The sequence below is a fragment of the Micromys minutus genome (genome assembly GCF_963924665.1).
Source record: "Micromys minutus genome assembly, chromosome: 5".
Lineage (NCBI taxonomy): Eukaryota > Metazoa > Chordata > Mammalia > Rodentia > Muridae > Micromys > Micromys minutus.
Genome location: NC_137974.1, coordinates 57576835 through 57596490, shown reverse-complemented (window position 1 = coordinate 57596490; position 19656 = coordinate 57576835). Strand labels below are relative to the sequence as shown.

The following is a 19656-nucleotide window of genomic DNA, read 5'->3' as shown; positions in this document are numbered from 1 at the left end:
AAGGAACCCCTGGGGAACAGACAATCCATGGAGGCTACAGTGCAGACCCAGGAAGAGAAGCTGAAGGGAGTAATAAAAGCTATGATGCCTGTCACAGCCCAGTCATCTTCTGAGGCACAGAGAGAAAAAGTTTTAACTTGCTGTTCTGGAAGGGAACCGAAGACATCATGCATGAAGGCAAGCTCTACCCCCAGCACCCTCAGCCCCAGGGGTGATCCTGCTCTGTGTACTAGACCATCACCAAAAGAAACAAAAAGAGAAAAAAATTAAAAACAGACTGATCAAGAACAAGCAGTCTAGCCCAGTGGTCAGTGGTGCTGGAGGTGGTGGCGGCGGCAGTGGCACATGCCTTTAAATATCAACACTTGGGAGTCAGGGGCAGGTGGATCTCTAAGTTTGGGGCCAGCATGGTTTATAGAGTGAGTTCTACAGGGCTACACAGAGAAACCCTGTCTTTAAAAAAACAAACAAACAAAAAAAACAAAAACAAAAAAAAACCCAACAACAACAAAAATAAATAAATAAATAAATAGAAAGAAAGAATAAGTATTCTCGTGTGTGGTGGTACACACCTTTAGATTCCAATATTCAGGAGGCAGAGGCAAGCAGATCTCTGTGAGTTCAAAGCCAGCCTGGTCTATAGGGCTATATATAGAAAGACCCTGTCTCAAAAAAACAAACAAAACAAAAAACCCCTTCTGATTTGCAAAACTTTAACAGTTTTGAGTCTTCAGCTAATGAAGTATTAATTGCTGAATGATTATACAGAAGAGCCAAGGTGGGCGACCTCAAAGCAGGTCTTAAAGAACCATTTGAGGGCTGGAGAGATGGCTCAGTGGTTAAGGGCACTGACTGCTCTTCCAGAGGTCCTGAGTTCAAATCCCAGCAACCACATGGTGGCTTACAACCCTGTGCAATGAAGTCTGATGCCCTCTTCTGGTACGTCTGAAGACAGCTACAGTGTACTCACATACATTAAACAAATAAATCTTAAAAAATAAAACAAAAACATTTGAAAGGCAGTGGGAAAAGCAATTGAGAGCAAGGGGGTTATTTTCTCTGGAGCAATATCAAGGCAGAAGTGAGGCAGAGCGGCTGGCACCCATACCTCTAGCTTGTAGAGGGCTAAGAAGGCGAGCTGCTGAGGGCTGGAGTCTTACAAGAGAAGACAGGATGGTGGCGGAGCACCTTTAGTCCTAGCATTTGAGAGGCAGAAGGAGGCGGGTCTCTAAGTTCCAGGCCAGCCCAGTCTACACAGAAAAACACTGTCTTAAGGGGTGAGGGTGGGGGGGGGGGATGTAGCTCAGTTTGGCAAAGCACTTGCCTCACATGTATGATGTCACATGTATGATGTCCTGAAATGGATCCCTAGCTCCACAAGAAAAATAAAAAGGCTACCAAGTCACAAGACTTCCAGACATCAGCACTGACGCTTTGAAGCCACCAAAACTGGTCACGGTATATTACCTGATGTGATCAGATAATACCACTGAGGTACCCGAGAGACATAAGCATGTCCACAGACTGTGCATGCCATCAAGTTCCCTAAATGAGAGACATAAAGGCTGTGAGGACAATGACGGTAAGTCCATGTTTGTTGACTACATAACCAAGTGGTTCCCATGGACCACTGTAAGGCAGTTGTTATTGTGTTTTCCTACTGAGAAAATTGAACATTGAGATTTATGGACCTACCTAAGATCAGCATAACTCATAAGTGGCAGAGGAGGACAAAGGTTTGGGCAGTCCCATAGCAGACCGTCATGTGTAGAAGAGGAATGAAATGGAAAAGATTAAGGTCATGTAAGTTTAAAGAGCAATTCTTCATTGTATGTGCATGGTGTGTGTGTATATGGTATGTGTGTGTATGGTGTGTGTGCATGGTATGTGTGTGCATGGTGTGTGTGTGCCTGGTGTGTGTGCATGGTATGTGTGTATGGTGTGTGTGTGTGCATGGTGTGTGTGTATATGGTATGTGTGTATATGGTGTGTGTGTGCATGGTGTATGTGCATGGTATGTGTGTATATGGTGTGTATGCATGGTGTGTGTATGTGCATGGTGTGTGTATGTGCATGGTGTATGTGCATGGTATGTGTGTGTGTGGTGTGTGTGTGTGCATGGTGTGTGTGGCATGGTATGTTTGTGTGTGTGTGTATGGTGTGTGTGGCATGGTGTGTTTGTGTGTGTGTGCATGGTGTGTGTGCATGGTGTGTGTGTATGCATGGTGTGTGTGTGCATGGTGTGTGTGGCATGGTATGTTTGTGTGTGTGTGTATGGTGTGTGTGGCATGGTGTGTTTGTGTGTGTGTGCATGGTGTGTGTGTATGGTGTGTGTGGCATGGTGCTCATGTTTGGGTCTAGGTGTGCATGGACAGGGCTGGAAGATGCCAGGTGTCCTGCTGCCACACTGTGTGCCTTCCCTGAAGCCTCAGCCGGGCTGGCTGCAGAGGAGCCCAGCACCCTCCTGTCTCAGAGCCTAGGACTGGGTTGGAGGCATTTCTGCAACTAGGCCTAACTTTTTATGTGGGTCCTGGGGATTTGAACCCAGGTCCTTACTCTGGCCCAGCAAGTGTTCCCACGTACTGAGGCCTTTCCCCAGCCTGGAAACATAAGTGATCTGAGAGTCTCCAAGTCTCTGAGAGTCTCTTCACTTTCCTATCTCGTCTGCATTCCTAGAGCTTAACAGTCTGGGCTGTAGAGGCTGGGGCCTGAGTCTGAATCCTGGCAGCATCTCTTGGCTGCATACAATCCTCTCTGTGCCTTAGCTTCCTTGTCTACAAGACAGAGCAAATGATAAAAGTACTTCCTGCAATTACTGTGAGCATTAAATGCAGGCTGTCGCTCCAGTAACAAGCACATCCTATACCTCAACAAGTGTTGCTTATCACCTTTGTCTGTTTATAAGATTAACATTATTTGTAAGTAACTATAATTTTAAAAGTCTCCTTAAAGAATATATGGCAAGATTCAAAACGTTCTAATGCGCCTTCTTCACATCGTAACACTGGCGTCCTTTCAGAAGGCTGAGGCTTAGAAAGCTGGCTGTGCAGGGGCAGAGGGACGGCCCGAGGGTGGAGGCTCACTGAAAAGCCCGAAGGCTTGAGTTGGATCCCTGGGACCCACTGGGTGGAAGGAGACAGCCTACTTAAGGCTGTCCTCCTCCTGACTGCTGCACACACACAGGCACATCCGTAAACCCTCCTCCACACATACATAAAATAAATGGCTGTTAAAAACAAGAACGGCAAAGTAGTTGACAAACAGCATCCACACAGGCTTCTCCTATCCTGTCAGGTACAAGGCAGGTAATGCTTCGCAGCCCTAACAAAGGCAGCTAACGTCTCTTCTGTAAGGTTTTCTGGAGACAGAAGGCTTCATGTTCCAATTCCAACACTCACCGTGGAGTTGGCGAAAATTGAATTCGAATTGGCTGCAGAATACCCTGCGTTCGTCACGTCATCGCCGCTCTGCCAAGGGGGAATTCAATATGGCGGTTACTGCGGGGCGAGGAGAAACAAAAGGCACATCCGAGATACTTGTCTGTCACTTACCGACTTACTGCTAGGTCCATGCAGAAAATAGTTCAATGCTTGTGGGTCTCTAGAAAAGAAAGAAAAGAGGGAAAACAAATACTGAATACTACTACTTCTATTTAATCATTGTTGATATTTTAGTAAGGCAAAAAGAAAACCACATCCTCCCCTGAGTAAAATCTCCCCATTTTAAAGCATTTTCTACATTTCTGCCTCCTGGGAGCACCTACTGCTTCAGTCCCGGGGACTGAACTCAGGACCTTGCTCTTGCTAAGTAACACTGGCCTGGCATCCTGAGATTTACTAAAAATAACAAAAACCAAAAGGTGTGGATTGCTGAGCTATGACCCGTGTGCAAAACTACCCTCTGTCCTGGTGCTGTAACCATGATGAGTTATTATATTTTCCAGGCCCAGATGCTTCAGATAGCTACTGAGCTCTTTTTGTTCCTCCCACCTCACACACGTGGTCTCCCCTGGGTTCCGAAGGAGCATCTTACCCAATAAGATCGAGGAGACAGGAGTCATCGTCATCATCCATGACAACTGGAAGGAAAGAGGACAGAGTCTGAGCGGACACAGCGGACCTGCTGCAGGCCGAGCCTCCTGAAGAGGAACTGTCATCGCGGGAGCTTTCTCTAGTCACCTACCAAGTTTGCCATTTGAAAAATGTGGCTGGTGGGCACAGTGTCACTTTGCAGTGTCACTTTGGCTACTCAGGTAAGATAAGTAGGGAAGGGAACTTGAGTCCAAGAGTTCAAGGCAAATGGGCAACAGCAAAACCTTAGTTCATAAATAAGCAAAGATACAAATAACCAAGCAAACCAGGCACGCTGGCACACACCTGTGATCCCGGGAGTTAGGAGGCTGAGGCAGGAGGATCAGGAGGTGAGGACTACCCTTGCCTACATGACAAGGTTTAGGCCAGGCTCTACGTGAGACCCCAGGTCAAAAAACAAAGCCAATCAAAATAAAGATAAAAAATATAAAATTAACAGTTACTTGAATAAGTTTTTGACTGAAATTGTTTTCACTATAAATCAGTTTTCAACTTAGAGGTCCAAAGACTTCAGACACAGCTCAGATAGCTGCCGCCACCTCCCACGTGTGGACTTCCGAGAGGACTGTCGATGAGTGGCAGTGGCATCAAATGAAGAATGAACGAGGTCAGAGAAAAACTCCTGCTACAGAAAGACTCTTAGACTCGTAAGCCCTTTGGTGTGTGACTGGATGCTTCTAGACAGAGCAATTCCGATGTCTCAGCTTATTTTGGCTGTCTCTAGGAAGGCAAAAAGTGGGTTCTCTCCACATTTGGAGACAGAGCAGGAGGCCCTGCGCTGCAGGCCACACAGGCTGTGATAGTGGAGCAATACTGTCTAAGGTCAATGCCGAATAGACCATAGCTGGACCAGGAATGTTTAAAGTAGAAACTGCAGCACAAGTTGGCTCTGCTGCAGCCTGGAGCTCCCTCTCCCTGCCCGCAGCAGCCGCAAGCATGGCCAGCACAGCTCTGGCCCAGACTGTAACAACTGAAAAAGTTCCAGGAGTGGTTCTCCCCCGAGAGCCAGTCAACTTACGCTAGTGATCCGACACCTGGCAACCCTGCTTCTCACCCATTTCAAGCCATGCGTGGAATAATTTACATCACAGAACGCCAGGGCCAAGAGTTCTGGAGCAGTTGGAAAGGGCAGTTGTGAACGGCAGTTGGACGGAGGAATGAAATCCTGCAGAGATGCCCAGAGGAGGGGCATGCCCAGGGATGGCAGAGGGAAGGACGAGTCATACGGAGAGATTTGTCTCTGTTCAAATTCCCTTCTCCCATTAGTTCTCCCAAACCAATCACAAGGCCTAACAGATGTGGAATTCCTTCCTGCCACGGGGAAGCGCACTTTCTCTGCTCTAGAAGAGTGTGGAAGGGTAAGTTTCCTGATGTGGGACCTTCCTGGGGGTGGTGAGATTTGCTGGATTGCTGAGTGACTGGGCTGATTACAATCCACTGAGCAGAGCTCAGGGTGAGGAGAGAGGACGAGTGAGGGAGAAGGAAGGAGAGTGGGGGAAGAGGCAGTTGGCCACTGAAGCTAAGAGCAGCCAGCCATGAGAAACGGGCTCTTTAGGACCCAGGCGTGAGTCATTTAAGGTCATATTGGCACCAATGTTCCTGCACACATGACTTCTGGAAACAAGACTGGGAAGGAAATAGGAAAACTATCCACAAATGGATGCCGGTCTGTTACACAAGCCAGGCATGGTGACATGGTGACATCTGTATTCTCAGCCCCTGGCAGGCAGAGGCAGAAGGTCTGATGCAAGTTTAAGGACAGCCTGGTTTACCTAATGAGTACCAGGACAGCCTAGGCTACATACGAACCTGCCTCAAACAAATGTCACAATACAAAAGACATGTTCTGATAACAGGCATTAGCCACAGTCCTGTCATTATAAACCACACCTCCCAGACATCACAATCACACAGAATAAACTGTCCAATTATGATGTATCTTTAGGCCTATAAAGTATATATTATTTCTTTACTTCGACATGGCTATTCAAATGAAGAATCCCTGTAACCTCATAAACGTGTTTCTCTTTCTTTTTAAACTGAGACTGAGTCTTACTCTGTATCCCTGGCTGGTTTGGAACTCGCTGTGTAGACCACCATGGCCTTTGCCTGGGAGTGCCAGGATTAAGAGTATTCATGATCATGCCTGCTCCTTCCAAACTTAATTTTTAAAGTTGAAGATCGGGCTCAGGGGTCTAGCACATGTGAAGCCTAGGCTTGATCTTTAGCATCACCAAAACTAGTGTGTAAGGCTCTAATACAAACGGATTAAGAATAATGTGAACAGGGGTTACTGAGGGAATGCCTCAGTGTGTAAAGAGTTTTATTCTTAGCACCCATGTAACAAGATGGGCATGGTGGCCCACAAAGTAATCCCAATCCTGGGGTGTACAGAGGCAGGAGGATACCTGGCACTTGCTGACTTGCCATCTCAGCATAACTCACAAGCTCCAGGTCCCTGTGAGAGATTCTGTCTTAAAAAATAAAGTGGGTGACTCCTGGGGGACTGACACCCAAAGTTGACCTCCAGCCTAAACACACACACACACACACACACACACACACACACACACACACACACACACGAGAAAAACCTTCCTTCCCTGCACAGTATGTCCATACCTCTCCCCCTCCCTGCTGACGTCCTTGTCTAGCTCCTCTACTTAACAGATTCTCTGAGGGAAACAAGCCCGAAGGGTTAACACTAACCACAAGGGTCTCTCCGGCTACCACTTCAAAGCACTTGAGATTATTTGTTACCTTAAAGTTTGAAGTGACGAGCTACTCATTAAGTAGTCCTAATAGAACCGTTACAGATAATATTTGATAATGGGGGTGAAGCCAGGGTACTCAGTGAGCATTATACCCCAGCTAAACAAGCTTATGCTGTAAGATGAATTTACGCTGGGATATAGTCTACTCTACCGAACCAATGACACTTGTCAAACTCTTGTTTTGAAAGACAGCCAGGCAGGCAACCTTCTCTGGCCTGTGGGTAGAATGCTATGAGCCTTCATAGTCAGGGGACCCTAAGAATTCTATTTTTTAAAGGGCCACAGCTGGCAGTGGTGGCCCACACCTACACTCCCAGCACTCTCAAGGGAGACTCAGGTGTATCTCTGTGAGTTCAAAGCCAGCCTAAGCTACATAGAAATTCTATCTCAAACAACAACAAAAGGGCTTGTGAGAGGTCTTGGTGGGTTGAGGCATCTGCCACACAAGCTTGGAAACCTGAGCTTCATCAACACAGTACACACAGGGTGGAAAGGGAAAACCAACTCCATAAAGTTGTCCTCTGACCACTACACGTGCACTCCCCACAAGAAAAACAGAACAACCACAAAAAACCAAACCAAAACAAAAAACAACAACAACAAAAAAAAACCACTTCCCCTATTTAAATCAAGATTTATTTTTGTGTGTGAGTGTTTGTCTGCAAGTATGTACGTGTACCACACGTGTACCCGGAGGAGGCCAGAAGAGAGGGTTGGATCCCTTGGAAGTAGAGTCATAGATGATTTGCCAAGAAGGTGTTGGGAATTGAACGCTGGCCCTCTGAAAGAGCAGCAAAGCACTCGAGTGCCGAACCTTCTCTCTAGCTTCCCAGTTTAAATGTTAAATTAGTTAAAGCACTTGTTTAGTGTGTGTGTTGTGTACCTGTTGTGGCCCATGTGTGGAGAACAACTGAGTATTTTGGCCTCCCACCATGTGGGAGCCATCCCTGGGCTGCTCAGGAGGGTGCTCTCCAGATTCTTCCTGGTTTCTGGTTTTTGTTTTGTTTTGTGGGGGGTGAGAGGCTGATGAGAAGCAGCGCATGGCCTTGGAAGGCTAAGATGGAATTTGGGTTTCTTCACCAGGTGAACCTCGAAATCTAAAGGTGAGTGGAACTATTTCCCTCCCTTATTTTGCCCAGTCTGGTTTCGGTTGTTGTTTTGTTTGTAGTTGTTTTGTTTTGGGTGGGGCCAGGGCATCAGATTTAGAGCCCTTTGTCATGTCTTTTGTAGTATCTTAGCTGCTAGATTTACCCAGGTTTTTCTTGTTTATTTCCTTTCCTTCCCTTCTCTCTTAAAAAAAAAAAAAAGATTATTTATTATATATAAGTATACTGTCGCTGTCTTCAGACACACCAGAAGAGGGCATCAGATCTCATTACAGATGGTTGTGAGCCACCATGTGGCTGCTGGGAATTGAACTCAGGACCTCTGGAAGAGCAGCCAGTGCTCTTAACCACTGAGCCATCTCTCCACTCCTCTTTTCTCTTTTTTGATAAGAGTGTCCTATAGGGTTGGAGAGATGCTGTCTGCCCTCTTTTATTTTAAAATAGCATTGATCACTGTCCTAACGCTTGCCAAGTACTTAGGCTGGCTGGCCAAAAAGGCAGGATGTGTTTATCTCTGTTTCTCTAGGGCTTCGACTATAGGTGTGAAGCACTGAGCTTGGCTTTTTAGGGGTGTTCAAAGATGTAACTCAGGTCTGTGCTTACACTGGGTCTTTTTTTAAATCTTCATTTACCGTATTTCATTTCCCCTCTGTGGTCTTGCCCCTTCTGTGGTGCTACAGATAGAAACCAAGACCTCAGCCTTGCTATGCATGCTTTATCACTGAGTGGCACCCCAGGCCCCTCCTCTAAGGTTTTAAGCTTATGTAAAATAGTGGTAACCATTTCCTTCCACAAAGTCTGCCATTTATGGCCTGCTCATTAGGAGTGGCATTTCTTGCTGCTTTGATCTCTCTTCAGTCTTGACTGAGTTCCAGACAAATGTTTCTTCCTTTTTTTCTTTGTTTAGTTTTTCAAGACAGTTTCTCTGTGTAGTCCTGGCTGTCCTGGAACTCTGTAGACCAGGGTGGTCTTGAACTCACAGACATCGTACCTCAGCTTCCTGAATAGCTGGGACTACAGACAAAGGCCGACATAAGACACATCTGTACATGTTAAATTTATATTTAAAAAAACTATTTTTTGTGTGTGCTCTGCCTGAACTTTGCTTGTTTTGAGTACCCAGTACCTCCATCTGGTCCTTGGAAGTTACAGGTATTGTGAGCCATCCTGTGAGTGCTAAGAACCAAACCTAGGTCCTCTGCAAGAGCAACCAGAGCTCTTAATTAAGCCATCTTTCCAGCCCCAGGTACTGGCCATTTTTATATCCATATAGGTACCTTTTTGGATTAGGATGCAGTGATTTACTAAAAAAAAAAAAAAAAAAAAAAAAAAAAGATCCTTTTAAATCTTGGGTTTGTTTGTTTGTTTGGATTTTTTGTTTGTTTTTGTCTTTTGTCTATTACAGGTGATTGTGAGCCACCATGTGGTTGCCAGGAACTCAGGACCTCTGGCAGAGCAGTTGGTGCCCCAACTGCTGAGCCATCTCTCCAGCCCTGGTTTTGTTTTTTTGAGACAGGGTTTCTCTGTGGAACTCTGGCTGTTCTGGAGCTCACTGTGTAGACCAGGCTGGCCTCGACTGAGACATCATCCCGGCTCTGCTTCCTGAGTTCTGAGTGAAATTAAAGGCATGCACCACCACACCTAGGTCTGCTTTAACATTTTAAAACTGGACGTGTACCTGATGTATGTAGAAATATGTGGGCCATGGCACATAGTGGAGGCAGAGGATGACTGGATGGGAGCTCACTCCTGCCTGGAAGTAGGTTCTGGGATCAATCTCAGGTCCTCGGGTTTGCACTGGGGATAGATTGGCATCTTCACCTACTGAGCTATTTTGCACCCCTTTTATGCAGGGTCTGGGGTAAACTAGAATGGCCTTGAATTTGCTATGAAGCTGAGGATGGCCTTAAACTGTTCTTTCTGCTTCCACCTACAAAGCACTGGGTGACATCGTGTTGGGGAACCTACCCAGGGTTTTATGTACACTAGAGAACCACTCTCATGAGCCACAGCCAGATCAAGCTCTCGTCGCTTTATTTCATTAGTATTTATCTTATTACTTTTAAATTAATATTTATTAATATATATTTTAAATTTCAGGTAGGGGACTGATCGTGAAAAAATCCATTGTCTTCTCCACTGTGTGGGTCCTAGGGATGGGAGGCAGGTACCTTTACCAACTCACCTGTTGAGCCAACTCACCAGCCCCTTGTTAATTTTTAATAGAGGTTAATTTAATTCCAATCTAGACTGAGGCGTTTCTGAGTACTTAACTTGATGCCCCATGAAGTACATGTGTTAGGAGTGAGATTCATGTGTAGCTGGCTATAATCCTTTTGTGTGGTTTCTAAGACTTATGAGTAGCTAACAGAGACTGACTACTCAGCAGTAGAGCATTTACCTAGAATTAGGTAGGAGCTTAGGAGGCCCTCAGGAACTTCCTCTCCACCCCACCCCCTTAATTACCTGAAGAAAGAGGCAGTGCAGGTTTGAGTATGTTCTCTGTGTAGCACCCTCCTGCTGCCCCACTGTGGGCCACCACCTCACAGTAAGCTGGACACTTAAAGGTTCGTCTCTAACTTCCCCTCTCAGGGATCAGGATTCTGTGCTGCCTCATACCTAGTGTCTAAAATCTACTGTTTCATGTAATATGTCCAAAGAGGAAGAAAAGTAATTTATTCGTGCGTGCATGTGTGCGTGTGCACACAGCTATGCGCATGACACACCTAATACAAAGGTGAGAGGACAGCTTCTGGGTGACGGTTATCTCTTTCTGTCACAATAATGGAGGAGACAGAACCCAAGCCTTCACGCTTGGCAGCAAGCGCCTATACTGCGCTGTTATGCTAGCCCTATTTTCCCCAAGTTTTAAATTGTTTAGGTAGATAAAGCCACCAAAGCCCTGCAGTGTTTTTAAAAGGTGTTTAGTATCTTGTCTATCTTTGTGGGTGTGAGCATGCGGGTGTGCACTCCTGTGCACACAAACTAGAAGACAGCAGCTCTGCCCTTCTTCCTCTCCATCACATGTAAGATGGGCTCTCACACTAGAACTAGTTTGCCATTTCAGCTCGGATGGCTGGCCAGCGAGCGTCTGTCTGGCCTTGGCCTCTCTACCTCAGGAGCTTCTAGGCTCTGCCTGCTCCACCCTGGAACACATAGCTATGCTCAACATTTTACTTGTGTGCTGGAGAGTTTGTTTTGGATCATCTTGCTTACACAGTAAGTTCTAGAACCTGCTGGGCCATCTCCTCAGCCTTCCTAACCCTGAGGTTTCAATTAAAAAAAAAAAAAAAGATTACTTTAAGGAAAATTCCAGGAGCTAGATGTGGTGACTTGTGCTCCTGTCTATAATCTCAGCCCTTGGGAGGCTGAGGCAGGAGACCTGTCTAGAATTCAAGGCTAGCCGGGGCTACCTAATAAGTTTCGGTCCAGCTTGGACAAGAACAAAGGTTTGTCTTAAAGAAACAAAACAGGAGCCGTGACCCGAAGCCTTGTCAGCCGTCACTCTGGAACTCCCATGATAGGAGGAGAGAGCTGATTCCTTCCAACCACCTAATCCCAATCATGTGGTACCAAGTACCAGAACATACGCACACGGTGAATGTAACCAAAACCCCAAACAGTTAGGGAGCTCATCAGCATGCTCTATGAAATCAGAGTGTCCTCCAAGAGTGAGGAAAGGGGTGTTTCCTCCTTGACTATGATGGAGAGTTTAGGAAATGGAGGTCTCTTGTAATTGGTTGGTAATCAGGCTGGTCAGTGGTTGTAAGAAGATTCAGTTCCTATTGTGTGCCAGGTACTATGTGAGGGGCTTTGGACATCAAACTAGTACATCATGACATGTAACGAAGGCAGAAAGCCTAACAGGGCTTGGTGTCACAAGCCATTGATCCCAGCACCCCAGAGGCAGAGGCAGAGGGCAGGAGGCTCTCTATGAGTTAGAGGTCAGCCTTGTCTCCCTAGCAAGCTCTAGGCCAGACAGGGTTTTATATATATACTAAGAATCTGCTTCAAGGGAGACAAGATAAACATGATGCATATTTTGTAGGACCAAAAACAAGACTGAAACTTTACCTACTGTATTTAATGAACAGTTTCCAAAGGGCACTCAAAGCTTGTTAGGTAATACCCTCTACTTACAGAATAACTTTTTTTTTTCATTTTGTTACTTTGAGCAGGGTCTCTCTACATGACCCTGGCTGCCCTGTAACTCACTATGTAGATCGGGTTGGTCTTGAACTCACAGAGATCTGCCTACCTCTGCCTCCAAAATGCTGTGATCAAGGGCATGCAGCACCAGGCCGGGGACCAGTGCTTTTGCTGGGTGGTGGTTCTGGGCAGGATGTCACTCTCTGGGATGTCTGCTGCTTCTAAGGAGCTCATTGCTTTTTGAAGGAGGCACATGTAGGGACCTGTTATAGAGGCTGGCAAGAAGGCCCAGTGGGCAAAGGTGCTTGCTACATATGCCAGGCAACCGGAGTTCAATCACCAGAGCCGGCTCCACAGAGCTATCCTCTGGCTACGCTCGTGCACTAATATAGCAGGTGTGCCCCTCCCCCCACCGCCCAAGTCAGGCACTCACAGAAACACTAATAATAAAGTAATACATCTGCAGCATGAAGGCAGTTATATTTCTTGGCCTTGTTTCCCTGACTTTTCCAGGTGAACTTGTTCCGAGAAATATTCTGGAATAAGCACTCTGACACCTGTAGGGGTGAAAACGAGGCGCTATCTCCAGTAGTCAGAAGCCAGAACAGAAGGGATGAAGCAAGCAAGACTGTGAGAACTTATGTGGCAGTCAGCCGGTTGGTAAGAGCAACAACTCATTGTTTCAGCTCTTCCTCCAGGTCACTCTGTTCCAGGGAGCGAGTGACATCATGCTTGGCAAACAGACAGTACAAGCCGTGCTTTCTGTAAACCACTCAGGACATCAATAATCAATATGTAGTAACTGGTCTTTCCACCTTATTCTACCTTAGACTCACTGGATCTCTTGTGAAACACTGACACTGTGAGTTAAAGAACACGACTATGTTTCCAGTCATAGTCTGTAGGAGAAAGGAAACTAAACTGAACTAAACTGTCAGGGCAGGAGACAGGCTTGGCAGGTGTGGTGGTTTGAAGAATGGCTCCCATAGGCTCCCTGATGTTTAGTCACCAGGGCGTGGCACTATTTGAAAGAATTGTAAGGATTAGAGGTGCGGCCTTGTTTGAGAAGTGTGTCTGTTGGGGGTGGGCTTTGAGGTTTCACACAGGGTCACTGGGCCTGTGGATCAGAAGGTGGCTCTGGACCACTGCTCCACCGCCATGTGAGCTGCCATGCTCCTTTCCGAGATGATAATGGACAAAGTCTCTGAAGCTGTGAGCAAGAAATTAGATGCTTTCTTTAATCCCACGCAGAACTAGGGAGGCAGTGGCAAGCAGATCGCTGAGTTCAAGGAGAACCAGAGTTACACAAAGACACCCTGCCTGGGGTGGGCTAAGGGGTTGCCTTGGTCAGTGTCTCTTCACTTAATGGACCACAGTAACTGGGACAGCAGATGAAGTGCTTACCAAAAGACTAATGCCCTGAGTTTGAATGCCCGGATCTCAGGAAAACTGGACAGAGCTGTGTATATCTTCACCCCCACTGTCTCCCTGGGGACATGGGAGGCGAGACAGGAGAACAGCAGAAGTTCATGGGCAGCCAGTGTAGACAGCAGTGAACCAAAAGAGACACTGTCTAAAACATGATGCAAGTCAAGGACTGACACCCAAGGTTATCCTTTGGGACACATATTCAAAGACACAGACACATGCATCACACACACAAGGAGGAGGAGGTAGAGGAAGAGGAGGAAGGCCCGATATGACTGGCTCTGGTTTTTCGGCTACTGTTTAGTTAAACATGTACATGTTCACTGTGTCACCCAGCTAAATGTCTTTAGTGAAGGAAAATGTAGAAAAGGATATGAAAAATTATTAGGAGAAAAACTTAGGAGCAAAATCCCTCAAAACCTCGAAAGGTGATTCTAAATGAGGGTAGGCTGAAGCCTTGGGTCACCTAATAAAGTACAGTTTGCAGGCCTTTAAAATTAAGTCCTGACCAGGCATGGTGGCACACGCTGTAATCCCAATCAATACCTGAGAGGCAGAGGCTGAAGGGTCACAGTAAGTTTCAGGCCAGCCTGACCTATAGAGTGAAACCCTGCCTCAAAAACAACTTAGGCATCTGTGATGCTGCATGCCTTTAATTGTTGCTCTTAGGAAGCAGAAGCAGGTGAATCTCTGAGTTCATGGCCAGTTTGGTTTGCACAGAGAGTTCCAGGGTAGCCAGGGCTACATAGAGACCCTGTCTCAAGAACAAATAACAAAAGCAATTTTAAAAAGCAAAAAGTAAATCCTGTTTGAAATGAAAATGGATAGTAATAAAGCTAATACGTTAAGCATGTCAGCAAAAGAACGCACCACACGGGGGCAGCAGAGCGGCCAACAGTGAAGAAGTGGCTGTGCAGAGAGAGGCTGGGGACCTAAGGAGAGAGGCCTCATGTATTTGAGAATGCTTTAAATAAAAGCAATAAATCTTATCTGTTACCATAGCTAAGCTTTTCTACTATATTTACTTATGGTGTGTGTGTGTGCTCTCTTGTATGTGTGTGCACACATGCATGCCCACACACATATACACACATATGTGGGCGTCAGAAGACAACCTGAGGGAATTAGTTCTCTCCTTACCTGGTCCTGGGTAATGAATGCAGTTGGCAGGGTTGGTGGCAGACGCCTTTCCTAAGTGAGTTATCACATTAGCCCAATTTTTCTAATTACAAAAAAGACACGGACACATGTGCATGCTATCATAAGCAGAAAAAAGGGAGGGGAAATGCCCTACCCTAGCCTTAAAGTTCACTGAAATGCCATCAAAACTACATTATTAAGATAGCTCCAGGGCTAAAATGCTCTTAATAATCCCTACGTATATCTCTGTGTTTTTTTTAAAAATAAAGTTGTAAGGAAAAATATATATAATAAATAATATTTTAAACTAAAAAAAAAAAAAAAAGCTCCAGGGCTGGGGACATGGCTCAGTATGTAAGCCTACTTGCTGTAAAATCAATAGTATTTGAGTTCAAAATTCCAGGACTTATGTAAAACAAAAACAAATCAGACACACAAGTAGATACTAGGAGTTTGTTGGCCAGCCAGCCTAGCCAAAATGGTGAGCTTTGGGTTTGTTTCACTGAGCCTGCCTCAAAAAATAAGAGGGAGGGTAAGAGAGAAGTCCTCTGATCTCTGTGCATGCCCTCAGGGGCACACATGCCCACACATATGCCTGGGCACACACTACACAAACATAAACAAAATTAATTAGGGGCTGGAGAGTAAAGCAGGCCAGCTGCTCCTGTAGAGGACCCTGATTCAGTTCTCAGCCATGGCAGAAGACTGGAGATGGAGCAGTTTAAACAACACTGGTTTCTGTGGTGCCCTGGCTCAGGGGGCTGGCTACTTATGCGCGCTCAGTCCCACTGTTCAGCCAGTGAGTAACACGTAAAACATGGATTTGCAGCATGTTCCAAGGAAAACAGCCCTATGGAAACAACCAACAATGTTAACAGACAAAGGAGTTGCCGAGGATTCCCCTTCCTAAGGGCAGGCTCAGGGCAATGTGTGGCAAAATCAACTTTTAAAGAGCCATGAGATAACTTTTAAAATGTTTAAAATGATTTAGCATGCTTAACGTAGCAGGACAGAGGCCAAGGTTCTGAGGTCAAGATAGGCCTGTGTTACTAATGATTATGGAAGTAATCATCTTCCATAAATAAAGTAGTAACAGGCTGAGCCTGCTGGCTATGCCTTGAATTCCAACTTCTGGAGGCTGAGGCAGCACTGAGAGTTCAAAGCTAGCCTGGAGCACACTGGGAGTGCCAGTCCACCTGTGCTATGGGGGGTATAGTCCTTCTCACACATAAGCACTTGGAGTCAGGAATGTTAAACACACAGGCTTGCTCCATTAAAACCTATTTTCCATGCAGAAGTCTGGGAGCAGACGTGGCTAATGAACAGCCTAGTAACCACTGCACTCTGTGGCTGTGAGCACAGCAGACCCTCCCCCAGGCCCTTGTCATGAGCCTGTCAATCTATAGATCCCATCTTTATGGGAGATGTCACCTGTGCCTTCCCAAAGACTTTGGAGTGATATACCCACATCTCAGGCTACATTGTTACACAGGACTAAGTTCATTACCACTAGAAAAAGCTTCATGCTTCAACGTGCCTAAAATAAACTGCTCAGTCAGGATCTCACAACTAGAACCCAGCTGAATCCAACTGCCTCCTTGCCTCTGTTGTGGATGTTTCTCTTTGGGGATACATACACACACACACACACACACACACACACACACACACACACACACACACACACAGCTACATACTGAGACCCTACTTCAAAATAAGCAAGAAATCTAAAAGGCACAGGCAACAGACAGAGGTGCTTGATGACAAGTCTGACGATGTGAGTTCGATCCCCAAGACCTACATGGAAGGTACAGGACTCCTACCTGTTATCTTGACTTCTATAGTATTTCAAATGCAAGAGGAAGAGGAGTATCATCAATCAGGAGGGTTCCTAGCACGTGCTTATAGAAGGCACTGAGTCTAATCTGTGGAAGACTATGGGGGGAACCTCATCTTTGCTGAGATGGGGTTTTTGCTCCCTAGTAGCTGAACTACGGGCACATGCCAGCACACCAGGAACAGACACACCTCACAAGCTGAACTGATGGTAGCAGTTCCACTGGAGGAAGCTGTGCGCCACAGGCCTCCTCTCTGTGGCAATTTACAATGTAAACTGCCCAGCTGCTGGATGAAAGTCAGATTCCCACAGAGCCTGCCCTCTTTCCCCAACTCCATCTCTAGTCTTACCAGCTCCCAGAAGGTAATCTAGCATAGCCCTCCTTTCCAACAGAAAGGTCACACCTGAGAGCTGCACGTGTAAGCTTGAATTTTCTAATAGAAATTTTGTGTGTGGGCAGGGGGGCAAAGCCAGGTCTTGGCACGAGCCTAGGTACACAGCCTGCTCTGGGCCACCTCCTAGTGTCCCCGCTTTTAAGTCTATGGAGGGAGGAAAGGGGGGGGGGGTGAGTGAGTGTGTGTGCTCACACAGTGCATGCACACGGACATCATGCTTGTGAAATCAGAGGACGGCTCTTTGGAGCCAGTTATTTTCTTCTGCTCTGTGAGGCAGACTCTGGCTTGTTGCTGCACCGCAGACCCCAGGCCATCAGGGGAAGCACTCTCCTGTCTCCACTCCCCACATCTGCCTATTCACCAGGGTCCAGGCAACAAACTCAGGAATTCAGGCTCTCAGGGTAAGTGATTTTATACTCTGAGCCACTTCCCTGATTCAGTGCCCCAAATTTCTAAAAGTATAATTAACTTTATTATAAGTAGCCCAGCGGACTGGAGAGATGGGTCAGTGGTTAAGAGCATCGACTGCTCTTCCAGAGGTCCTGAGTTCAAATCCCAGCAACCACATGGTGGCTCACAACCATCTGTAATAAAATCTGATGCCCTCTTCTGGTGTGTGTGGAGACAGCCAAGGTGTACTTATAATAAATAAATAAATAAATAAATAAATAAATAAATAAGTAGTCCAGCATATCTAAGATATTAATTAGAACATGTAATTCATATACTTATAAGATACTTTACATTCCTGGTTTTTGTTTTTGTTTTTTCAAGACAGGGCTTTAAGACAGGCATGCAGACCTATGAGATCAAGGCCAGCCTGGTCTACAGGGTGAGTTCCAGGACAGCCAGGGCTACATAGAGAAACCCTGTCTCAAAAACAAAAACAAACCCAAAATACCATAACTTTTTTTTGAAAAATTGAGGTGAGTCTGGTGACACAGGCTTGCAATTTAGAAGGCTCACAATGGCGAGTGAGGCCCAAGGCTAGCCTGAGCTACATACTAAGACCACTGCCTGAACAAGAGGAGGGGAGTGGGGAAGAGGCCTGGAGGGATGGCTCAGTGGTTAGAACTGGCTGCTCTTGCAGAGGTTTGGTTCCCAGTACCCACAGCTAACAACCTTCTGTAACTGTAGTTCCAAGGGATGTGACACCCTCCATGGTCACCAGGCATGAAAGTGATGCACACATGCGTGTACAAAACATTCCATACACTTAAGACAAAGATGTATGAAATAAAGCAGAGGGGAGGCAGGGAGGCGGAACTTGTTAGAAGGCTCTGAGTAAGGCCGGTGGACCTCCAGGGCACAGCACACTGTCTGCAGGCACAAGACCCAGGGTCCCCTCCTTTAAACTGCAGAGAAGGGAAAGGAGGGATAGTATTTACCCAAAGTGTTTCTATTTGCTTCTGCAGGTTGAACCCAAGGCCTCGTGTATGCTAACTAACACATGCACTGCCACTGAAATGCATCTCAGTACCCTTTCCAGAGGATCTGGAGCTAGGTCAAGTGTGAGAACCATTCGCTTCACAGAACTAACATTTGCAGTTTGCCCAACTCCAAAAGCGGTACTGCTTGTCTAAGTTCCATGACTTGGATGCTCCCAGAAGACTGGCCTTAACTTGCTAAATAACTGAGGATGGCCTTAGATTTAGAGCCATCTTATTCCCACTTCCTGAGCACTGGGATTATAGGAATGTACCACCATAACCAATTTATGCCATGCTGGGGCCAGAATTACCAGGAAAGGCCGTGTGTCTGCCATTTGTGTATGGTGTATATATGGTCACGAATGTGGGTGCATGTATCTATCTGTAGAAGCTTGTGCACATATAGGCATGCATGTGTAGAGGTCTGAGGTTGTTACCAAGATTGATTTCCCCGTTTATTTACTGAGGAAGCATCTCTCCATTGAACCTAGAGTTTGCCAGTCAATGAGACTAGCTAGCCAGCTTGCCCTGCTGAGTCTCTCTGCCTCCTGGGTTCTGGGGGTCGCTGGCAGCCCAGCTGGCTTTTGTTTTGTGGGCTGGTGGTCCAGAGCTCAGTTCTCATGTTTGCTCGCTATGCTGTTTCATGGAGCATTCTCCTCAGCTGGGAACTGGATGTTTGGGGGGCAAAGTGGATGAAATCTACAATGTTCTTCACCTAACACACTACTCTGCAGGAAGCTCAGGAAGTGTGACGAGGGAAAACCTAAGGCACATCCCTTCAGGGAGGTAGCACAATGGGGGAGAACACGGCATGTGTCTGTCTGGTCCCAATGCAGTTAGCTATGCTGTTTCTGTTCACACTTCCCCAAGTGACTGGTTTGCTTGGAAACTCATTTTGTGATGTGCATGTAAAAGCCTCTAACTGTTCGGTGTTCTGTTTAGTGAGCTTCCCTGCCTTCTCTTCTACATGCTTCTCCTGCCACCAAAAGATGCCCCTCACAGCGGCCTCTTCCAGGCAATCGACACCTGATTATGCTTTCTCCCATCTAAATCCCTCTTTTGATGCTGGGCTGCCCACTGAAAATCCCCTGCAGCGCTCGAAGGGAAAGCCCGTGTGCACTAAGGAGCGACCATGCTGACAGGCCTGGGAAAGGCTACTTCATCTCTCAGGTGAGAACAAAGGCCCGCCAAGCGCAGGACTCACCACGCATGCTCTGTACTCGGCCTTGCACTCCACACTGTCTGCTGGCGCATCGTCCCTCCAGAGCTGCAGGCTTGCCTGCTACCTAGTCCAAATCTCTTCCAA

The 19656-nt window shown here is 46.4% G+C and overlaps 1 protein-coding gene across 1 annotated transcript in view; it reads right to left on the bottom strand.

Annotated features, from left to right (window-relative positions):
• The window catches only part of BICRAL (BICRA like chromatin remodeling complex associated protein), a 51711-nt gene that overhangs the window by 22952 nt on the left and 9103 nt on the right, over nucleotides 1-19656 (bottom strand). The window contains exons 2-4 of the mRNA XM_080917175.1: nucleotides 4033-4078; nucleotides 3552-3600; nucleotides 3399-3467 (exon numbers count right to left, since the gene is read on the bottom strand). Of these exons, the coding sequence (XP_080773301.1) occupies nucleotides 3399-3467; nucleotides 3552-3600; nucleotides 4033-4073 (159 nt within the window). The 5' untranslated portion in view covers nucleotides 4074-4078. The remainder of the gene's footprint in view (nucleotides 1-3398; nucleotides 3468-3551; nucleotides 3601-4032; nucleotides 4079-19656) is intronic.